Source organism: Pelodiscus sinensis, chromosome 3 (assembly GCF_049634645.1).
Source record: "Pelodiscus sinensis isolate JC-2024 chromosome 3, ASM4963464v1, whole genome shotgun sequence".
NCBI lineage: Eukaryota > Metazoa > Chordata > Testudines > Trionychidae > Pelodiscus > Pelodiscus sinensis.
Genome location: NC_134713.1, coordinates 167,256,419 through 167,276,305, shown reverse-complemented (window position 1 = coordinate 167,276,305; position 19,887 = coordinate 167,256,419). Strand labels below are relative to the sequence as shown.

At 44.7% G+C, this 19,887-nt stretch overlaps 1 protein-coding gene across 2 annotated transcripts in view; it reads right to left on the bottom strand.

Annotated features, from left to right (window-relative positions):
- The window catches only part of THADA (THADA armadillo repeat containing), a 308,025-nt gene that overhangs the window by 133,505 nt on the left and 154,633 nt on the right, over positions 1 to 19,887 (bottom strand). For both annotated transcript variants that reach the window (XM_075925431.1, XM_075925430.1), the window contains one exon: positions 16,682 to 16,850. In XM_075925431.1, the coding sequence (XP_075781546.1) occupies positions 16,682 to 16,850 (169 nt within the window). The remainder of the gene's footprint in view (positions 1 to 16,681; positions 16,851 to 19,887) is intronic.

Here is a 19,887-nt window from a genome sequence, read left to right as displayed (position 1 = left end):
AACTAAATTTAACATCCCTAGTATCAGGATAGCATGTGTTCGAGTGGAGTTCCAGAACTGAGTATGATGTAAGCATGCGGCATATGATCAGACAAGTGAATGTTTTAGTAAAAAGCAGAAGAGGAGTCTTGAGAGGCACAAGACAGATCCTGTGGTCACAAGCGTAAGAGAAGAAAAAAGTAGAGTCAACCAACAATTATCCCTGATATGCCTTGAGAGGTACTATGAGGAATGACGACACAGAATGATTCTCTCCATGCCATACTCTCCTCCCCAAACAGCCATCTCTTGCCAAAATGGCAGATATCACACAGAGGTATTGTGTAAACAGTTCAAGAAAAATGATACAATATTCGCTCAAAACTACCTCCTCCTATTACATCTTGCCTACATTAACTTGTTTTCTTGTGTCCTCATGCCAGCTATGCCTACAAAAGGAGAATATGATTTAGTTCTGAATATTTTTGCAACTTATAAGCTAGTCAGAACAGCTTTTAAAAAATGGAGCTCTAATTTTCATTTAAAATCATCACCTTCCCTACTCTTTTATGAGTAAACATAAATGGATAAGAGCCAAATCTCTTTTTTATTTAAGAATAGCTAAACCAGGATTTCAGCAATTAAAATGAATCCAGTCTCCTTACTGTTTTCAATTACCACTAATGGTGGTTTTATTCAGCAAATAACTAGAGGAACCATAACTGAATGTGTCTTTCTTATTTATGTTATGTTATTATGTATAGTGCTATCATTACGGGGCATGGGGTATGCATTCTGGACTTTTTTTTGTCTCAATTATTTAAAGGGGGTAAACTAATTTTAAAGGGACAATGTCAGGTTGTTTCACAAACATTTGCATTCTGTAAAATATTTTTAAAAGGGGAAGGAAAAATTTTGCAAAGACCAATAAAATAGATTTTTCATGTATTTTTAATTTTTAAAACGTTTTGTTTGAGTCAAATATTCTCCTGAAGATATGACCCAACCACTGCAGCAGTTTGCCAGAAGTTCTGCTCTAGAAAGTGAAATTAATAAGATAGTTCTAGAAACAAAAGTAGTTCTAGGAACTGCTCCAAAGCGAGTAAAATACAAACAAGTAAACAATCTGCATGATACGTAAATTAAGGTTTATAATCACTTGCAGTTTTAACAAGGTGAACTTTATGGAGAGACAGGCTTCTTTGTAAATGTTTTTTTTTTTAAATCTTTAAAACTAAATAGAAATAACTAGCACTGTTTTTATCAATTACTATTAATTATGACTGTGTAATACTCGGGCCAGTGGAAGATCTTGCCTTTGTATCACATACCTTATCATAGAATCAGAACTGGAAGGAACCTCAAGAGGTCATCAAGTCCAGTCCCCTGCGCGCACAGCAGGTTCAAGCACCATCTATACCAGTGTTTCTCAACCGTTTTTTTTTTATATAAAGTACCACTTTTGCAAAAAAAAAAAAAAATGTAAGTACCCTCAGTACCTGCAATTTTCAGACACACACATTTTTTTTCTACCATTTCAACTCATTTGTTTAAACAACTTAATCATAGCCAGGCGAGCAATGAAATTTTTGAGCGTAAAAAATAAATAGATAAATAAATAAAGCACTGTAAAACTTTAAACAAAAATTCAGTTTTCTCCAAATTTCAGTTGTGTTGATGTACCCCCCAGACTCTGATTGAGAAATGGTGATCTATACCAGGGGTAGACAATTTTTAATGGGGGGGGGGGGGACGCACTCCAAAATTTTGGTAAGTGGTCAAGGGCCACTCTTCTGTGGAGGGGGTGCAGGGTTTGGGACAGCGGGGGGGGGGGGGGTGAAGAAGGGAGCTTGGGATAGAGAACTGGGGTGCAGGATAGGGATGTTAAATTTTGATTAATTGGATAATCGAATTGTAGATGCAATTTGCATTGACTATTGGGTTAGTCGATAAGGGCACCTCCGTCCTTGAAGTGTAGAAACAGCCCCAGGGCTGTTACTACACTTCCAAGGTGAAAGAACTGTGGGGAGAGCACAGGGCCAGCAGGAAAGTCCCCCACTGGCCCTGTGCTCTCTGCAGCATTTCAAAGCAGCAGCACCACATGGAGCCCGGGGGCAGCTAGGGACTCCCCCGCTGCCCCCGGGCTCCGTGCGGTGCTGCCGCTGTGAAATGCTGCAGGAAGCCCAGAGTCAGGCTCTACGTGGTGTTTTAAAGCAGCAGCGCCAAACAGAACCCAGAGTGAGGGGGTCTCCGGCTAATCCTGGGCTCCATGCAGCACTGCCGATTTGAAATGCCACGTGCAGCCTGAGGACTCTACAATTGCCCCGGGCTGCATGCAGTGTTTCAAAGTGGCAGTGCTGCATGGAGCCCGGGGTCTGGCCCTGGGCTCCACACAGCACTGCCACTCTGAAGCACCCTCACCTCTTCCCTCACCCTTGCTGCCTCTTTCTGATAGAGACTAGTCGACTAGTGTGTTGAATATCTGATAAGCATTTGCTTATCGGATAGTCAACTACTCGATTAGTTGTTCGCATCCCTATTACAGGAGGGAATGTTGGGACTGAGAGGCGGTTTGAGTGAAGGAGGGGATTATGATCTGGCGCAGGAACTTGGGGTGAAGGGTCCAGGAGGGGTTATGGGTGCAGAAGAGGATTCTGGCCTTGGGAAGGCGTGTGGGAAGGGGTGCATGGTCTGGGAGTGACCTGGGAGAAGGGGAGCGGGGAAGAGGGTACAGTGAGTTGGGTTTTGATGTGGGGAAGGGGAATGTGGTGCAGGGTCAGAGAGGGATATGTGTGCAGGAAAGAAATCTGGCCTGGAGGAAGGCTATGGGAGGGAGTAGCAGGGTCTTGGAGGGAGATGTGACCTGGAGAAGGTGAGGAGAGGGAATACAGAGGGTTTGGGTGGTGACCTGGCATAGGTAGTTGGGGGGAAAGAGAGGGTGGGATGCCAGAGGTAGGCTCTGGCTGGGAGGAGTATACATAGGCAACTCCCAGGCAGCTCCCAGGCAGCAGCCCTGCAGGAACCTGAGACAGGCTCCCTGCCTCTCTGCTGGGTGGGCTGCTCCACATGGTTTGGCTCCAGCACAGGGAGGGAGGAAGAGACAGAGCAGGGAGTCAGGGAGCAAAGAGGTTTCATTTGCTGCCCCTGCCTTCAGCAAAATTTCTCAGCTCCTATTGGCTGGAAACTGGCCAACGGGAGCTGAGGGATTTTGCTAGGGGAGGGGGACAGTGCACAACATTTTCTCCTTCCTGCCCAGACTGCATAGCAATTAGCAGCCTGCTGTTTAAAGTGACTGCAGCTGCTTTGTAGTAAAGGTGCTGGTGAGGCAGCCACAGTCTGGATCCGGTGTCTTGGCGGGCCGGATTTGGCCTGCTAGCAGTGTCTTGCCAACCTCAATCTTGACAGATGTGTCTCTAACCTGTCCTTAAAATCTCCAGTTACATAGATTCTACAACCTCCCGAGGCAATTTATTCCAGTGCTTATCACCCTGACAGGAAATTTTTCCTAATGTCTAACCTAAATCTCCCTTTCTGTAATTTAAGCCCATTGCTTCTTGTCTTATCTGCAGAGGTTATGGAGAATATTTTTTCTCCCTCCTCCTTATAATAGCCTGTAGGTACTTGAAAAATGCTATCATGTCCCCTGTCAGTGTTCTCTTTTCCAATCTAAACAAACCCAGTTATTTCAATCTTCCCTCATAGGTCATGTTTCTAGAACTCTAGTCATATTTGTTGCTCTTACTGGAATTTCTCCAGTTGTCCACATCTTTCCTGGAATGTGATAAAATACCTCAGTGGACGCCTAATCAGCACAGAGTAAGAGAAAATAATTACTTCTCATGTCTAACTTACAGTACTTCTGTTAATACATCTTTTTTTGCAACAGTATCACCCTGTGAAGTCATATTTAGCTTCTGCTCCATCAGGACCCCTAGGATCTCTTTCTTCAGTACTACTTCCTAGATTGTTATTTCACATTTTGTATGTGTGCACTGACTGTTCCTTCCTAAGTAGAATATTTTGCATTTCTTCTTATTGAATTTCATCCTATTTACCCCTCAGACCATTTCTCCAGTTTGTCCAGATCATTTTGAATTATGACACTAACACTTGCAAGCCATCCCAGCTTGCTATCATCCACAAACTTTATAAGAGTATGATATATGCCATTATCTAAATCACAGATGAAGATATGGAACAGAACTGGACCCAGAATGATCCCTGCAGAACCCCCCTTCCAGCATGACTGTGAAATATTGATAATTACTCTGCAAATGGTTATCCGAACAATTATGCATCCACCTTACAGTAGTTCTATGTAAGTTGTATTTCCCTAGTTTCTTAATGAAAAGGTTGGGGGAGACTGTATCAAATGCCTTCTAAAGTCTAGGTATACCACATCTATACCCTCTTATCCAAAAGGCTTGTTATCTTGTCGATATCACAAAGACCATCATTACAAATGAGCCCCTTTTTAGCAGCTTCATCATAGCGATTGAATTACCCTCTTAGTCTTCCAAAAACACTTCTGCTAGATTACTAAAGAAAGCACACTAGTGTTACAGCTGGGCCAATTTTGTACTGCCACTACCTGAGACATACCTTTTTAGAAATAAATAAAATAATTTAGTCTCATGATTTGAGACTAAATTATTTTATTTATTTCTAAAAAGGTATGTCTCAGGTAGTGGCAGTACAAAATTGGCCCAGCTGTAACACTAGTGTGCTTTCTTTAGTAATCTAGCAGAAGTGTTTTTGGAAGACTATCTGGCTCCTTTCATAAACAGTGAACTCTCTTTCATAAAATAAAGCAGGAGGGAGGATGTATTTACCAGCAGATTTTTATTTCAGGATCTAAAAACAATGAGGGTGTTATTAAAGACCTACATTCAATGATAAACCAGAAATCAAAACTGATCTATCATGCGACATAGGTACAGCGGATAGCAACAGCTGTAAAGGGACTGCCTTTCATTTCCCCGTCCTAAAATTGCTAACCATACTAGAAATTTAAGAAAAAAGAATACTCCGGAAAAGACATAAGAGAACTCACAATAGAAATGTGTGCCAAGATATGGTGAGAGCTGTGAGTAGTTGCAGGCTAACAGAAGTAAACACACACAATGAGGCATTGTCAGATGAATTCTCATGAAAAGAGGCAATAAATCAGCTAAATTACTAGTATGACAAACTTTAAAGAAGCACAAAATTGATTACCCCACATTAAAAGAACAGCAGGTGAATTAATATCTGATTCCACATTGATAGTGAGATTTTTCCTAGAATTCGACCTCCAGTTACAGAATATGAAACTTACCACAGATGAATGCAGAATTAGGAAGCACATTCAAAGTACTTAACTCCATTTAAAAAAGTTAATAAGAATTGGGAAAAAACAGAGAACATGCAAGAGGTGAAACAACCAAAGATACCTTCCGTAATGTCTTAAACTATAAAGCACTTTATAAAATACCAATTCCCCAATATGACAGGTCTACATTAACACTTCTGCGTAAATAAAATTGGCCTGCCACTCTGTACCCTACCAATATGTTGTGGCTGTGCAGATATCCTTGACAGGGACACACAACAGGAAAACAGTCAAAGATACTTGAGCCCTAATGGCAAAAGCCTTCACTATTGGTGGAAGCACAACCTGTGCCACCTCCTAGTAAGTACAGATGCAGGAAGTGATCCATTCCAAAATCCTCCAAGAGAAGGCCCTTCTTCCTATCAGCTATTGCAATAAAGAGAGGGGTTGATCTGCAGAAGGACTTGGCATGGTCCAGGTAGAAAGCCAGGGCACAGCTGTCATGCAGAGCACACAGCCACCTCTCTTCATTGGTTGTGTGAGGCTTTGGACAGAACACTGGGAGGAAGAAAGATATCTTGGTTGAAAAGCAAGTGTGACATCACCTTTGGCAGGAAAGCAGATGGGGCTGCTGGTGAATCTGGTGCTTGTACAATAATCTTCAGAAGTGAGAGCTTTAATCTCAGAAACATCCCTCTCTGAGGTAATAGCTACAAGGAATGCAACCTTCCACAAGAGGGAAAGGGAACAGGAAGCCAGAGGCTACCACAGCAGACCCACGAGTTTGGAGAGGACCAGGATGACATCCCAGATTGGTGGAAAGAGTTTTTCAAGCCATTCAAGAACCTGACAATATATCATTTGAGAATACTGATCTGTCCTGGACGTGAGGATGAAAGGCCAATTGTCAGGTGAAGAGAAGGGGAGGCCCTGGTGCTTTGGGAGAAGCAGATAATCTAAGATGGTCTGGAACAGACAACTGAGTCAGGAAGGTATTCTGCTCCAACAGCTAGCAGCAGAAACACTCCCATTTTGCTAGGTAAGTTGCTCTGGTAGAAAACTTTTCTCTTCCCCAAGAGAACCTGCTCTACCTCACAACCACAGGCTTGTTCCTCAGGACTCAGCCATCCAAGCTCCCAGGCAGAGAGAGAGGAGGTTCAGAAGCCAACTATGAGCCTACAAGAGTATGTCCGGGAGGTGGGGAAGTGGCCATGGGACTACTACTAACAAGTTTATGAGCACGCCGATCCAATGCTAGTGAGGCCATGCTGTGGCAAACATAATGACCTGTGCCTTGTGCCCCTACCCCCCAGTACTCTAACCCTCTGCCCCAGCTTGGAGCTCTCTCATGGACCCCTGAATCCCTCATATCTGGTTCCACTATGGACCCCACACACTTCCTGCCTTGAGCCCATGGCCCCTCCAACATCCCAACCTCTAAGCTCTCTCCCTCATTTCTAGCCCCACTCCAGAGCTCACACCCCCAGCCCCCACTCCAACCCCCTGCCCCAGCCCTCTGTTCCCTCCACATGCCCTACCCCAGAGCTCCCTCCTGCACCCAAAATCTCTCATTCCTAGCCCTACCTGAGAGCCTAACCCCCCTCCACCCCGAGCTGGAGCCCTCACCCCATCTGCCCCCAGCCCCTGCCTCAGTTTGGTGAAAATGTGTGAGCAAGGGAGGGGGGAGTGGAGTAAGTAGGGCTGGGGCCTCAGGAAACATGGCAAGTATGTAGCCTTGGGGGGGGGGGAGGAATGGGACAAGAATGTTTGGTTTTCTGCAGATTTAAAGTTGACAACACTATGAGGAGGCAGGTACAGGTGGGTCGCAACTCCACAGCCTCTGCTAAGAGAACCTAGGCTGAAGCTGGCTGTTCCCACGGAGCTTGCTCTAACTATATATCAGAGAGTCAGGGGGCAGGCAGGAGACCGACGACAACTGTCTTTCAGATGCCATGGAGTGACCAATCCCCGCACGGTGGATGGGGAAACTCCTAGAGATTCCATAGTTCCCACTGGACCAATGAAGTCACTGGGGGCTTAAAGAGGAATGAAGTTGTACCTTGGTTTGTATGCAGGCCTTCTTCCTCACTGTCAGACCCCCAGGAAAAAGGAGACTTGTCTGAGAGACTTAGACAGTACCAAGGACACAAGTCTATCCCATGCCCATTGGCTCTCTGTGGGATCCTCTGCTCAGGACCTATATTGGAATAATGGCTCTCGGTCCCACAACTGTGGTGGATCAGCGACAGTGACCTGGTGATCAATACCTTATGCTCTGAGAGTAGTGCTACTCTGTAGACCAGGAGTGGAAGAGAGGATTGATGTCTCTGAGATCCATTCTAGTGATCCGGAGACCGGTAACAGGTCTCAGGGTACTGCACCTTGACCCTCTCCGTCTTGCCAGGGACTAGGACACAGACCCAGCATCAGGGCTCTGGGGACTGGTGATAACTCTGCAAGTCAGCACCAGACTGTCAGCAACTGAGACAAGACCCTAAGGAACACTGCTTAAGAGTCCCGGGAGCTGAGAACTTTGGCAGGAAAACCAACTTGCATCCGGGAGCTGGTGACACTGCTCAGGTAAGTGCTGGTGGGACACTCCCTGAACCAGGGAGTCATGCCGCACTGATGAAAGCCACTATAAGGGTCTGAGGATAACTTTATCCCTTGAATGGGGCACCTCCACTGGCAGGTATGGGTAGCACTGGAAGGGACTATATGTTCTTAGCAGACTGGAAGGCCCCTGGCATGGAAGACACTGCCAGGGCTGAGTGCCTCTGCCACTTCCTGGGGTGGTGGGTGGGTTGGGAAGTGAGTTGGTGCCTGGCCTCCATCCAGAGGAATAGCTACCCTGCTGGGTTCTTTGCTCTCCTGAAGCTCTCTCCCTTCCTTTACAGGATCAACGTGTCATAGAACATTAGGTTTGGAAGAAATCTCAGGAAGGCATCTAGTCCAACCCCCAACTCAAAGCAGGACCAACCCCAACTAAATGATTCCAGCCAGGGATCTGTCAAGACTGGCCTTAAAAACTTCCAAATATAGGGATTCTGCCACCTCCCTGTGCTTCCTGTGCTTCACCATCTTCCTAGGGAAAATAGTTTTTCCTAATATTCAACCGTGACCTCTTCCACTGCAACTTGAGACCATTGCTTCTTGTTCTGTAATCTGCCACTGCTGAGAATAGCTTCTCTCCATCCTCTTTGGAATTACCGTTCAGATAGTTGAAGGCTGCTATCATATACCCCCTCACTCTTCTCTTCTGCAGATTAAATAAGACAAGTTCCTTCAGCTCCTCCTCATAAGTCATGTGCCCAAGCCCCCTAATCATTTTGTTGCCCTCCACTAGACTCTCTCCAATTTGTCTATATCCTGTCTGTAGCAAGGAGACTGTAGCAAACCTGGACACAATACCCCAGATGTAGCTTCACCAGTGCTGAATGAGAGTGGGGGGAATAATCACTCCCCTCAGTCTGCTGACAGTACTCCTATGTAGCCCAACATGCCTTTAGCCTTCCTGGCAACAAGGGCACACTGTTGATCCATATCCAGCTTCTCACTTACTGTAATCCTCAGATCCTTTCCCGCTAAACTGCTGCTTGGCTTGTCATCCCCTAGAGCCTCTAGCAATACTTGGGATTCTTCCATCCTAAGTGCAGGACTGCCCTTTTCCTTATTGAACCTCATCAGATTTCTTTTGGCCCAAGCCTCAAATCTGTCTAGACCCTGGACCCTGTCCTCGTTCTCCAGCATATCTAATTCTTCCTCCATCTTTACATAATCCACAAACTTGATGGGAGTACAATCCATCCCATCATCAAGGTCATTAATGAAATTTTTGAACAAATCTGGTACCAGGACTCTCCTCTGGGCATTCTGCTTGATACTGGCTGACAACTAGATATTGAGCCATTGATTACTACCCACTGAGCCAAACAACCTAGCCAGCCTTCTATCCACCTTCTATGATGTAAAATGGCGCTCTCCTGACCTTTTTTTGCTTTTGAGCCAGTAGTGGGGATGGACTCAGTGGGGATAGAATAGATATATATGTCAAAGAAAAAGAATTACAAAAGGTAACGGTCTTTTCTTCTTTGAGAGAAGAAATTAGGGGATCAATTCCAATTAGGGGATTCACAAGCTTTACCCAGGAGGAGGGGTCAGAGTCAATCAGTTGCTGACTGGAGTACTGCTGTGCCAAGCACCACATACAGTCTGGACTGATGCACGATGGTGTAGTGTGATGTAAAGATATGGACAGAAGACTAAGTTACAGATCTCCTGTAGAGGGCCATAAGCCAGGAAAGAAGGTGAGGAGGCCGGCACCCATGGAGTGCACTGTGAGAGGTAGTGGGGGAACCTTGGCTAAGTCTGTGATCTAGGAGGAGATACACTGTGATGATACCGATAGCTTCTTCTTATGTTCACACTGCCACAAACTGTCCTGAGGACTTATGGAAGGGTTTGATACAGTCAATGTAGAAGGTGAGGGCCCTTCTGACATCAAAGGGGGGGAGGGAGAGAAAGGTCCTTCTGTTCTTGTGAACTTTTGTGGGGCTTCAGGTAAAAAACTGGCAGGAATATATCCTGGCTGGTATGAAATTTGGAATCTACCTCTGGAAAATAACATGGATGACATCTGGCCAAATCGAGCACTTGTGGACAAAGAAGTGCAGACTGAGGCAGTTCACTAGCTGATTCCAGATCCCAGAGAGTGTGAATCCTCCAGATGGTTAGAATGGACCATGCATAGCTCCCACAACTGAAGAGATTCCTCACAGAGGCGATGATCAGGTTTTCACTTTCTTGTTGATGTAATACACAGCAGTCATGTTGTATGTCCTGGCAGCCATGCACTGGCCCCAGAGGTGAGGCAGGAATGCCTAGCCTGCGAGACAGACTGTCTGGAGCTTCATATGGAGAGACAACTCCTCTGCCTTCCACATCACCTTAGTTGTGAGTTCTGAGGTGAGCTCCCAAGGCCAAAATGCTCTCATCACCAATGCGTCCAAGTGTGGGCCATGGAGAGCGCCAAAGGGACCCCAAACAAACACTGAATGTGGGCACAGCCTCTACCAGAGTGTTTGGATGATGCAATGAGGGAGCATCACCACTATGTTGACACAGTCGTGGGCTAAACGATACATCAATGCCAGCCACAACTGCAGTGGCTGGTGACAGACCCTGGTAAATGGGACAATGTACATGCAAGCTGTCATGTGACCCAGGAGCTTGAGACACGGTCAAAGTGAAATCAGATTATTGTGGTGAAGCACTCTTCTGGCAGGAACGCCCAAGCTTGGCTGACATCCAGAACCATACCTTTGAACTAAATCTTTTGGATTGGCATAAGGCTGGATTTCCTGGAGTTGAGCAGGAAAACCAGCTTTGAAAGTATAGTCTGAGTGAGGCCCACTTCAGCATCCACCTGCTAGCAAGACCAGCCCCTGAGAAGCCAATCATTATCTGAATGATAAGCGTAAACCCGGATGCCATGGTGGTGGAGGAAAGTGATCACCACTGCCATACATTTGGTAAACACGGCAGGGGGTGGGGGGTGGACAGTCCCAAATGGAAAGGTTGTGAACTGTTAATGAGCCTCCTACACAGTAAATCAGAGATACCTCTGGTGAGAGGGTTGATGGCAATATAAAAATAAGCATCCCCCAAATTATGGGTGGCACACCAACCCGCTGGATCCAAGGAGGGAAGGCTCAAGCTCTGGGAGATCATATGGTATTTATGGTTGGAGACAAACTTGTTCTGAGTTCTCTGAGATCCAAAATCAGTCGGATACCTCTCTTTACTTTTCGGATAAGGAACTAGGCAGGAATAGAAAGCCCTGCCACTGAACTCCCAAGGAACCTCCTCCACTGCCCCCAAGTCGAGGAATGCTTACACCTCTTGTAGTTGATGTTGCTCATGAGAAGGGTCCCTACAGAGGGACTGGCAGGAGGGGGGCAGAAGGAGCTGAAAGGGATAGAATATCCCATCTCCACAGTGTGGAGAACCCCATGGCCTGAGGTAATGCTGGTCCATGCCTGGTGGAATGGGACAAACAATTCAGGAAAGGCAGAGATGAATCCAAGACTGCTAGCATTCTGTCTTTGGGTGCACCTTCAAAAGACCTGCTTGGAGGCCGAGAGGGTCTTCACCTGACCCTGATTATTGCCAGACTGAGATCGAGATGACTTCCTATGGGAGCCCCAAGGTTAACAATGAGAGAAGCCAGAACAGACCCAGGTGGAGAAGGGCCTCAGAACTGTGGCTTGAAATCCTTAACTTCATTGCCAGGGTATGTATGCCCATGTACTTCATGGGTACTCCCTGAGTCCTTTGAAGCTATGCAGATGGGAATTAGTTTATTCGGTAAAGAGACCAACCCTGTCAAAAGGAGGTCCTGGATTGTCTGTTGGATCTCTAGTGTAAGCCCTGAGGGCTGGTGGTAGACATTCTTGTGCGTAGAAATCCCAGGTAAGTCCACTGAGTCCACCACATTAAATGAAGCCTGGAGAGAGGTCTGGGCCACTGTCTCACCCTCATGGACCAAGGCAGCAAATTCATCCCATAACTCCTGGGGCAAAAGCTTCTTAAACTTATGGAGAAAGGCCCAAGAGTTGTGTAGAGTTATACTGACTTAGGATATTTTGTTGATTTGCTATCGTATCAGACCCCCTGGTGAAATAGACCTTATGTCTGAATAAAGTGAGGCACTTAGCATCCCCCAATTTAGGTGCCGAGACCTAGTGACCTTGCCTTTCTTTCTCGTTCACCACAACCACCACCACCATGAATGAGCATGGTGAAGGGTGAGGGTCTGCCAGAATACTGGCTGAATACTGTATAGTCTTTATGATGGGAGTGCTGTCCTAGCAGGGTCCTCCAGAGCCAGGATGTCGATCATGGAATCCTTCTACTCAACAACCTGGAGAGACTAGAGATCACTGGCATCAACTGGCCCAAAGAAGGTGATGCCTCCCCAGAGGGAGACAAGGACAACTCAGAATGGGAAGGCCAGCGTGGGACTGAACCAATTTGGAATAATATACCACCTGGTGCCAGTGCTCATTGCTTATGTGGTGCTGAAGAGTGAAACTCAGCCCACCCTCGAGATGATGATCTCAACCGGTGCCAGGAACATGAGTGGTGCCAAAATTGCAAGCATCTTCTGGGAAGTGAGAGGCACCAGGACTATAACTGGTACTAGGATCAAGATTGGCGCTGGAACTGTCAGGGCCAGTGTCGGTGCCCAAGTAAATCATCATGCTTCAGAGATCAGTGCTAAGGCAAGACATAATGGCTCTGCACAGGTCGTTGTCTGGTGTATGAACTGGAGCATGAATGGTATCAAATTCCCCAGTGCCACAATGCATCTCAGTGCCAAGCTCCTCCAGATAACTTTGAGCAGGACCAGGATCAGCTCCCTGCAAATACCTGTGTGTGGGAACAGTTCCCAAAGGCGGGGAGTCAGACCAATGCCACGTGTCAGACCAACATTGATACAGGAGCTGCGCTGGGACTCTGAGCGATGCCAGGACTCCAACCGGAGGGCTCCTGTGCCTGGAGTAGATGGGGTCAGCATAGTCAATTTTCCCAGGGAGGTCGGTGGAGCAAGCAGCCTGTCCGTGCAGAGGACTGAGTCATTTTAATGAAGCCTCATGTGGCCTCAAAGGGGTCCAGCGTGGAAGATGGGCTGATGACCACTGCTTCCATTCTCAGTAAGTCAAGGTGGATAGGGCTCGATGCCGTAGATTAGTGATCCCCAACCTTTTGGGGCTGCCGGGCGCCCGGGGCCGCGCATGCGCCGGGCGCCCAGGGCGCAAGAATGGCTTGGGACGGCCCTGATCACTTGGCGAGCGCCATTGCGCCCGCGGGCACCACATTGGGGACCACTGCCCTAGAACATAGCACAGCCACGCTCAGAGGCCGCGGCCCAGCTAGACTCTATTGTTGTCCGGGTCAAAGTCGGAAGTCTTGCTGTCACCGATGAAGGTGGCTGGATCACCCTGGTCGACTTTGCTGGGGAGCGCAACTATTACTGGGACTTCAAAGGCTTCAGTGAATGCCGGTGCAAGTTTATTTATTGGTGCCCTCTCCAAGACCAATGGGGGTGCGCTACACCTCCGAGGCACTCAGTGCCAGGTCCTGCCACTGAGGGTAAAGAGTGGATCCATCAGGAACTGCTTTGGAGAAAAGAACATGTGGAACACTTGCTAAGCAAAGAAACCACAGTTCCAACACCAGTCACTGGTGCTAAGACAGAATTGATGGGAGGTCAGGTTGGCACAATCATATATAGAGTGCTACACTAGTGCCACTCCAGAAGACTTCACAGCTGACCCAACGGATAGCTGCTAGGGAAAACCTTTCTGACAAATGTGTGCAGCGTGCAAACACCTAACTGGAATTGATATGAGCAAGCACTTGAAGAACTAATTTTAACTTACTACTAAGGGGACTATTAACTATACAACTTCAAATACTATATACAATGACTTAACTACAAGGCACAGTTGTGATAGGAAAGCTTGTTGAGCCAATGAGACATTGTAGCACCATCACTGGTGGAGAGTAGGAACTGAGGCAGTGGGAGAGCCAGTGATGCCCCTTATACCAGTGCGCATGAGTGCTACCCCACAGGGCACCAGAGTCAGTCTTCTATCGATACCACAGAGAGAAATAATTCTGTACCGATGCATGTGACACACACACACACACACACACACACACACACACACACACACACACACACACACACACACACACACACACACACACACACACACACACACAGGAATGGATATGAACAAGCACTTAAAGAACAGTCAGTTCAGCATTGTAAGGAGTCAGAGTTGGGTTTGTTTGTTTTTCTTTTGGTGCTAAAAAGATCCCTTCAAATGTCTACAGAAAAGCAAAAACACAAACAAAAAACAAACGATGTTGAAGAGAATTTTCACAAAGAATTTTGGGATTTATTACCTTGTAAATGGACACAGTACAAGAAACCAGAATTTTTGTATGTTAACTTGAAGCTGATAATGTCACTTTACAGTCTTGTGTCTTAACAGTTCAAAAAAAATTCAAAACCAAAGTGTAACAAGAGCACATTTCTAAAAACAGAATGGAAACAGATGCTAACTAACCCTTAAAATACCATTATTTCTGCCAGGAAAGTGGTTTTTCCTGTGGTTTTGGCCTTAAAGAACTTTTTGGAATAATATTGTTTTACAAAATTAGAAATGTAATTCAAATATTTGTATCTTGCATTCTTTAACGACTATTTTCATTATTTTCAGTTTTGCTTTTAAATTATGCAATCAATTAATATTTATTTATCTGGGTTATTTACACACTTCTACATCTGGGCATACCTAAGGGGACAAATGCTGATGTTCTTAACTGGTAACAAAAGCTACCTAAGTAATTGTGTAAAAGGAAGTGGCTGTGGGTGTAGCATAGAGGACAAATGAAGTTGTGTCAAGAGAGGTAACCAAAAGGATCATGAAAAATGTGTCGGATAAGAAGAAAGGAATCTGAGTAGACTAAATATGGGAGTGGGAGTCTCTGATCTGCCACAGATTTGGTGGGTGACCTTGAACAAGTAACAAACTCTCCACATAAATGATCACATCTTTAAAATAGGAATAATGATATTTTCCCCACTGCATAAAAAGCATTCTAAGATTCAGAGATGAAAATCCCTACATTAATGGCATTGTTATTTTAAGTTCCCTCTCAGCTGCTCAACCATGCAGTCACCTTTTAAGCCTCATGAAGGAGCTCTGGACTCTGGTGGGCAGTGGCACCTTTGCCTGTTATCCCCAGTGTGGAGCTATCATGGCTGCTGGAGAGGTACGTCTGCCTGCTGCCCTCAACATGGAATTACTATTGCTGGGGGAGAGGTAGCCCTTCTCCGACCCTCATCCAATCTAGCCTGGATATGCCAAGGCTATGGAGTAGCATCTATCTCCTCCACAGCCAAGCCCCAGTGGACCTGCTAGAGCCATGTAGAGGTACTTCTCTTCGCTCCCAGGGCTACTGCAGTGAGAGGGGGTTGGAGAAGTCCTCTGTCCCTAAGGCAGCCTGCTCTTCCTCCAAATCCCTCATCTCCAGCCCCACTCCACATCTAGAGCTCTTCCCTCCCGCATACACCCACTGAGTCCCCTCCTATAATCCAAACCCTCATATCCCTTGGCCCTCATATTCCTAAGTCCTCATCCCCCCCACACTCCAACCCTCTGCTCCAGCCATGAACCCCTTCCCACACTCTTAACCCCATGGTCCACCCCATCACACATTATCCATGTGCAGAATACATTTGTGATTTGCACCAATATGAATGTTGTGTGTTACATATCACTTCCATATTGGCGCGCACAGAAAAAATTCATTCCGCACTTGCACATAAAAATTAGAGGGTAATTGTTGTTGTTGTATATCTTCTTACACTGTCTTATAGATTGTTGTTTTTGTTACAACTGACCTTCTGTTCCTTTGGCCTATATATTAAATCCAGCTAGGGGGCTGCAGCCTCTGCTCGCTATGCTCACCTAACCCCCTCTCTCTGGGGGCTTTTGCTTCACTGAGAGCGCCCTTTGATGCTGATGACGTGATGACGTGATGACATCATTTTGTCGCCTGGCAGGAACATTTTGTTGTCCCTCAGGAAAAACTTTTTATATATAGATATAGTCAGACAGACAGACAGACAGAGACAGACAGACAGACAGAGACAGACAGACAGAGACAGACAGACAGACGGACAGGGTGTGTCTAGACTACATCTCTCTGTTGACAGAGAGATGTAGATTAGGCAAATCAAAATTGCTAATGAAGCAGGGATTTAAATATCCCGCGCTTTATTAGCATAAACATGGCCGCTGCTTTTTTTCAAAACAGCGTTTTTTCGAGAAAACGGCAGTCTAGACGCAGATCTGTCGAAAATTAATCCTTTCAACAGATCCTATAAACCTCATTTTTTGAAGAATACAGGATCTGTCGATAAAGGGTTTATTTTTGACAGATCCACATCTAGACTGCCTTTTTTTTTTAGAAAAAGCTCCGTTTCGAAAAAAGCAGCGACCATGTTTATGCTAATGAAGCACAGGAGATTGAAATCCCTGCTTCATTAGCAATTTTTATGTGCTTGATTTGCATCCATCTGTTGACAGAGGGATGCAGTCTAGACAAAGCCATAGACAGATATATAGACAGACAGATAAGCCAATTTACCAAACTGTGATATATAACAATATTTAAATAATCTATCACTTTGGCTTCCTATATTTATTTTCTTAGACAACTGATCTGTAAGGTGCTTTCATGTGCTGCTTAATAAATTCTCAACTCACCGTGAACTATGACAACAACACATTACACAAAAGGAGAACTTACTTGTAGAAGCTTTCCATGAACAGAATTCTGTCGTATGCATGGAGCAGTGTGGTCTGGAAGCCCATTAAGCAGGGATTGTACTGTATGTGGTATCTGGTTTATCATAACAAATGGAACAAGTGCTCGGCCTGCCATCTCACGTGAACGATACACAGGAGAGTGGCCACATCTAGAAAAGGGAGAAATATGTTTACCACCTACATGCAGGGAGTGCATTGCTATGACTTAACAAGTAATAGTTAATCATTTATTCTAAATAAAATTATTTTAATATATTCCAAAATAAAAAATGTAAAATAAATGACTAACCACAGTTAAAACTAACCCAAAATATGTTCCTTACAAAACAAACATTAAAATATTTCCTTTAGCTAGTGACAGGGTATAATTCCAGCTACATATATCTAAACAGATCTATACTAGATTCTGTTTTTCAAGATTGTCCTTGTCTTCTTTAAGACAAAAATATAATAGGACCATAGACTGAGCTGTTCAGTAGCAACAATCTGTTTCCCATTATGTTACTAAAAACAAATAACAGCAAATTTGAATATCCTAATTTATTAATTTCACTAAAATTAAGGATTTAGAATACACATTCTAACTGAACAAGATAAATAGATAAAGGGTAAATTTTCAAAGTGGCATAGGTTCCTAAAACAAATGAAAGGACATTGATTAGCACACAGCACGCACACTTGGTTAATAGCATAACATATCTGACAAAGGCTATGTTTACACTGGGCAGGTTTGGCAACAAACGTATTTTCATGCTGTGTGCTGTCGACATGCAAAAGTTGCCAAAAGTGAAAACAGGTCAAACTAGTTTTTCTCCCTCCACACTCCATTGTTTACATTTCATGGCCACATTGCTAACTCCCCTGTTGACAGATAGAGCAAAGCAATGTGGGTAAGCACCCCACAGTGCAGTGTTGTGGGATAACAGAGCAGATCCCTACAGTTCTTGGGGTTCTCTCATAGCTTTGTGAGCTCTCCGTCCTAAGGAATGTCAAAGCAGCACAGCAGTCTCTCCATCTCTCCCCGTGAAGCAGCGGTCTGCTTGCCACTGTGCTCCTAGTACAGAAGCACTCCAATAATTTGCTTTTTGTTTATTCCCAAAAAAGAGCAGCTCACTCAACTGTCAGACACTTCCAGGAGCTTTGGAAGGGGAGGGGTTCATACCTGCAGGGCAGGAGAGATCACAAAACACTGAGCACTGCCATCAGGACAGACATTGTGAAATATTGACGGAAGCCAGTTCTCTCAACAAAACAAATAGAGTCCACACTGGCTCTTTGTCAACAATAAAGGAAGGGGAAAGACAGAAGTCTCTCGCAAAAGCGGAAATTTTTTGTAGCCAAAACTGTGCATTTCCCCTCCACAAAAGTCACATTCGGTATAAATGCTTTCACTGTTTTGTGACCAAAAGGCAGGTTTTGGCAACAAAACATGCCAGTGTAGACAAGGCCAAAGTATCCATTTCAGAACACATAATACCCTGAAAATACAAGTGTGCACTGGGGGAAGAGCAGAGAAGCTACACTTCCACAAGAAGCTATAACTCTCTCTCCTGGAGCTCAATTACAATCTCTGGATGGTACAGAATGCTCCCTTCACTACATCCCCATCTCTTCCATATTTCCTTTAGGTGACTTGTTTTACAGAAGAGCGAAGAGAGGATAGTGCTTGTGCGCCATGGAAATGCAAGCAGTGCAACTATGGATGTTCTATGGACAGTGGGTCAGTCCTAGTCACTATGGGTATGTCTACACAACCACCCTAGTTCGAACTAGAGTGGTTAATGTAGGCAATCGAAGTTGCAAATGAAGCCTGGGATTTGAATTTCCCGGGCTTCATTTGCATCTTGCCGTGTGCCGCCATTTTTAAAGCCCCGCTAGTTCGGAGTCTGTGCCCGCGGCTACACGCGGCACTGAGTAGGTAGTTCGGATTAGGCTTCCTATTCCGAACTACTGTTACTCCTTGTGGAATGAGGTGTACCGGTAGTTCGGAATAGGAAGCCTAATCTGAACTACCTACTCCGTGCCGCGTGTAGCAGCGGGCATGGAGTCCGAACTAGCGGGGCTTTAAAAATGGCGGCGCCCGGCAAGATGCAAATGAAGCCCAAGAAATTCAAATCCCGGGCTTCATTTGCAACTTCGGTTGCCTACTTTAACCACCCTAGTTCGAACTAGGGTGGTAGTGCAGACATACCCTATCTAACCAATTCTGAATATTGTATTTTTGGTCACAGATAGTAAAACCTTTAATCCTGCATTGGCAAGTTTAGGAAAACACTTGTTTCAGTGCTAATAAGAACTTATATTTTTTTAATGAGAATGCAGTCTCAACACAGTGGAAAGTGATTTGTTTACAGCTGTTCCTGTATTCATGCTATACCATATTTTATGTTAGCAGAGGGAATCTTGTATACAAATGTTTCTTTTCAGATACATATAACTCTGGCATGGTTACAGATATTTAATTTCTCATTAATGGTAACTGTATACTAAAGAATGCCCCTCATTCTGTTCATGACCTTTTATAAATGATGATTTCCCAAAGGAATCTGGCATCTATTCAGGAGAAAGAATGGAAAATGGAGGAAAAGCCAGTCTGCTGCAGCCAGATACCCTGTGCAAAGGTATTTTCCAAAACCATATGAGTCAGACTGTTTGGGGTTCTCTCCCTCCTCAAATGTAATGCAATTGAACATAGAATGGCATTCTATGTTTTTCCTAGTAACATAATTAAGTATAGCTTCCCAGGCAATTTTTAAGTAACCCCATTTTCAATTATGTCTTATGCTTCTGTTTAAAATAATTTGCAATAAGAACTCTTACAAAAAGTGTAAAAAATTTTTCACATGGCAATTATTGTCAGATTACTGTTTATTACATTTGCTAAAATAATGCAAGAAATAACAACAGTACATTAATGTTTACAAAAAAATCCACTTTAAGGATAAAATTTCCCAGATGCCTAAATTCAAATGCCTAAACTCAGGAGCCGAATTCCATTGCAAAAAGTACACAAATCTTAATAATCTTAAACTTCCTAAGAGCACTATATTACTTTCTTCTGTTTCTTAGCAAGAATTTAACAGAATTCTATGACAATTATCTGCTTTCCAGAGAAACAAAGTGACTACTAATAAAGTTATTCTGTATAATAAATATCTTCTCTTATAATTTTTTCTTTCCTAGGAA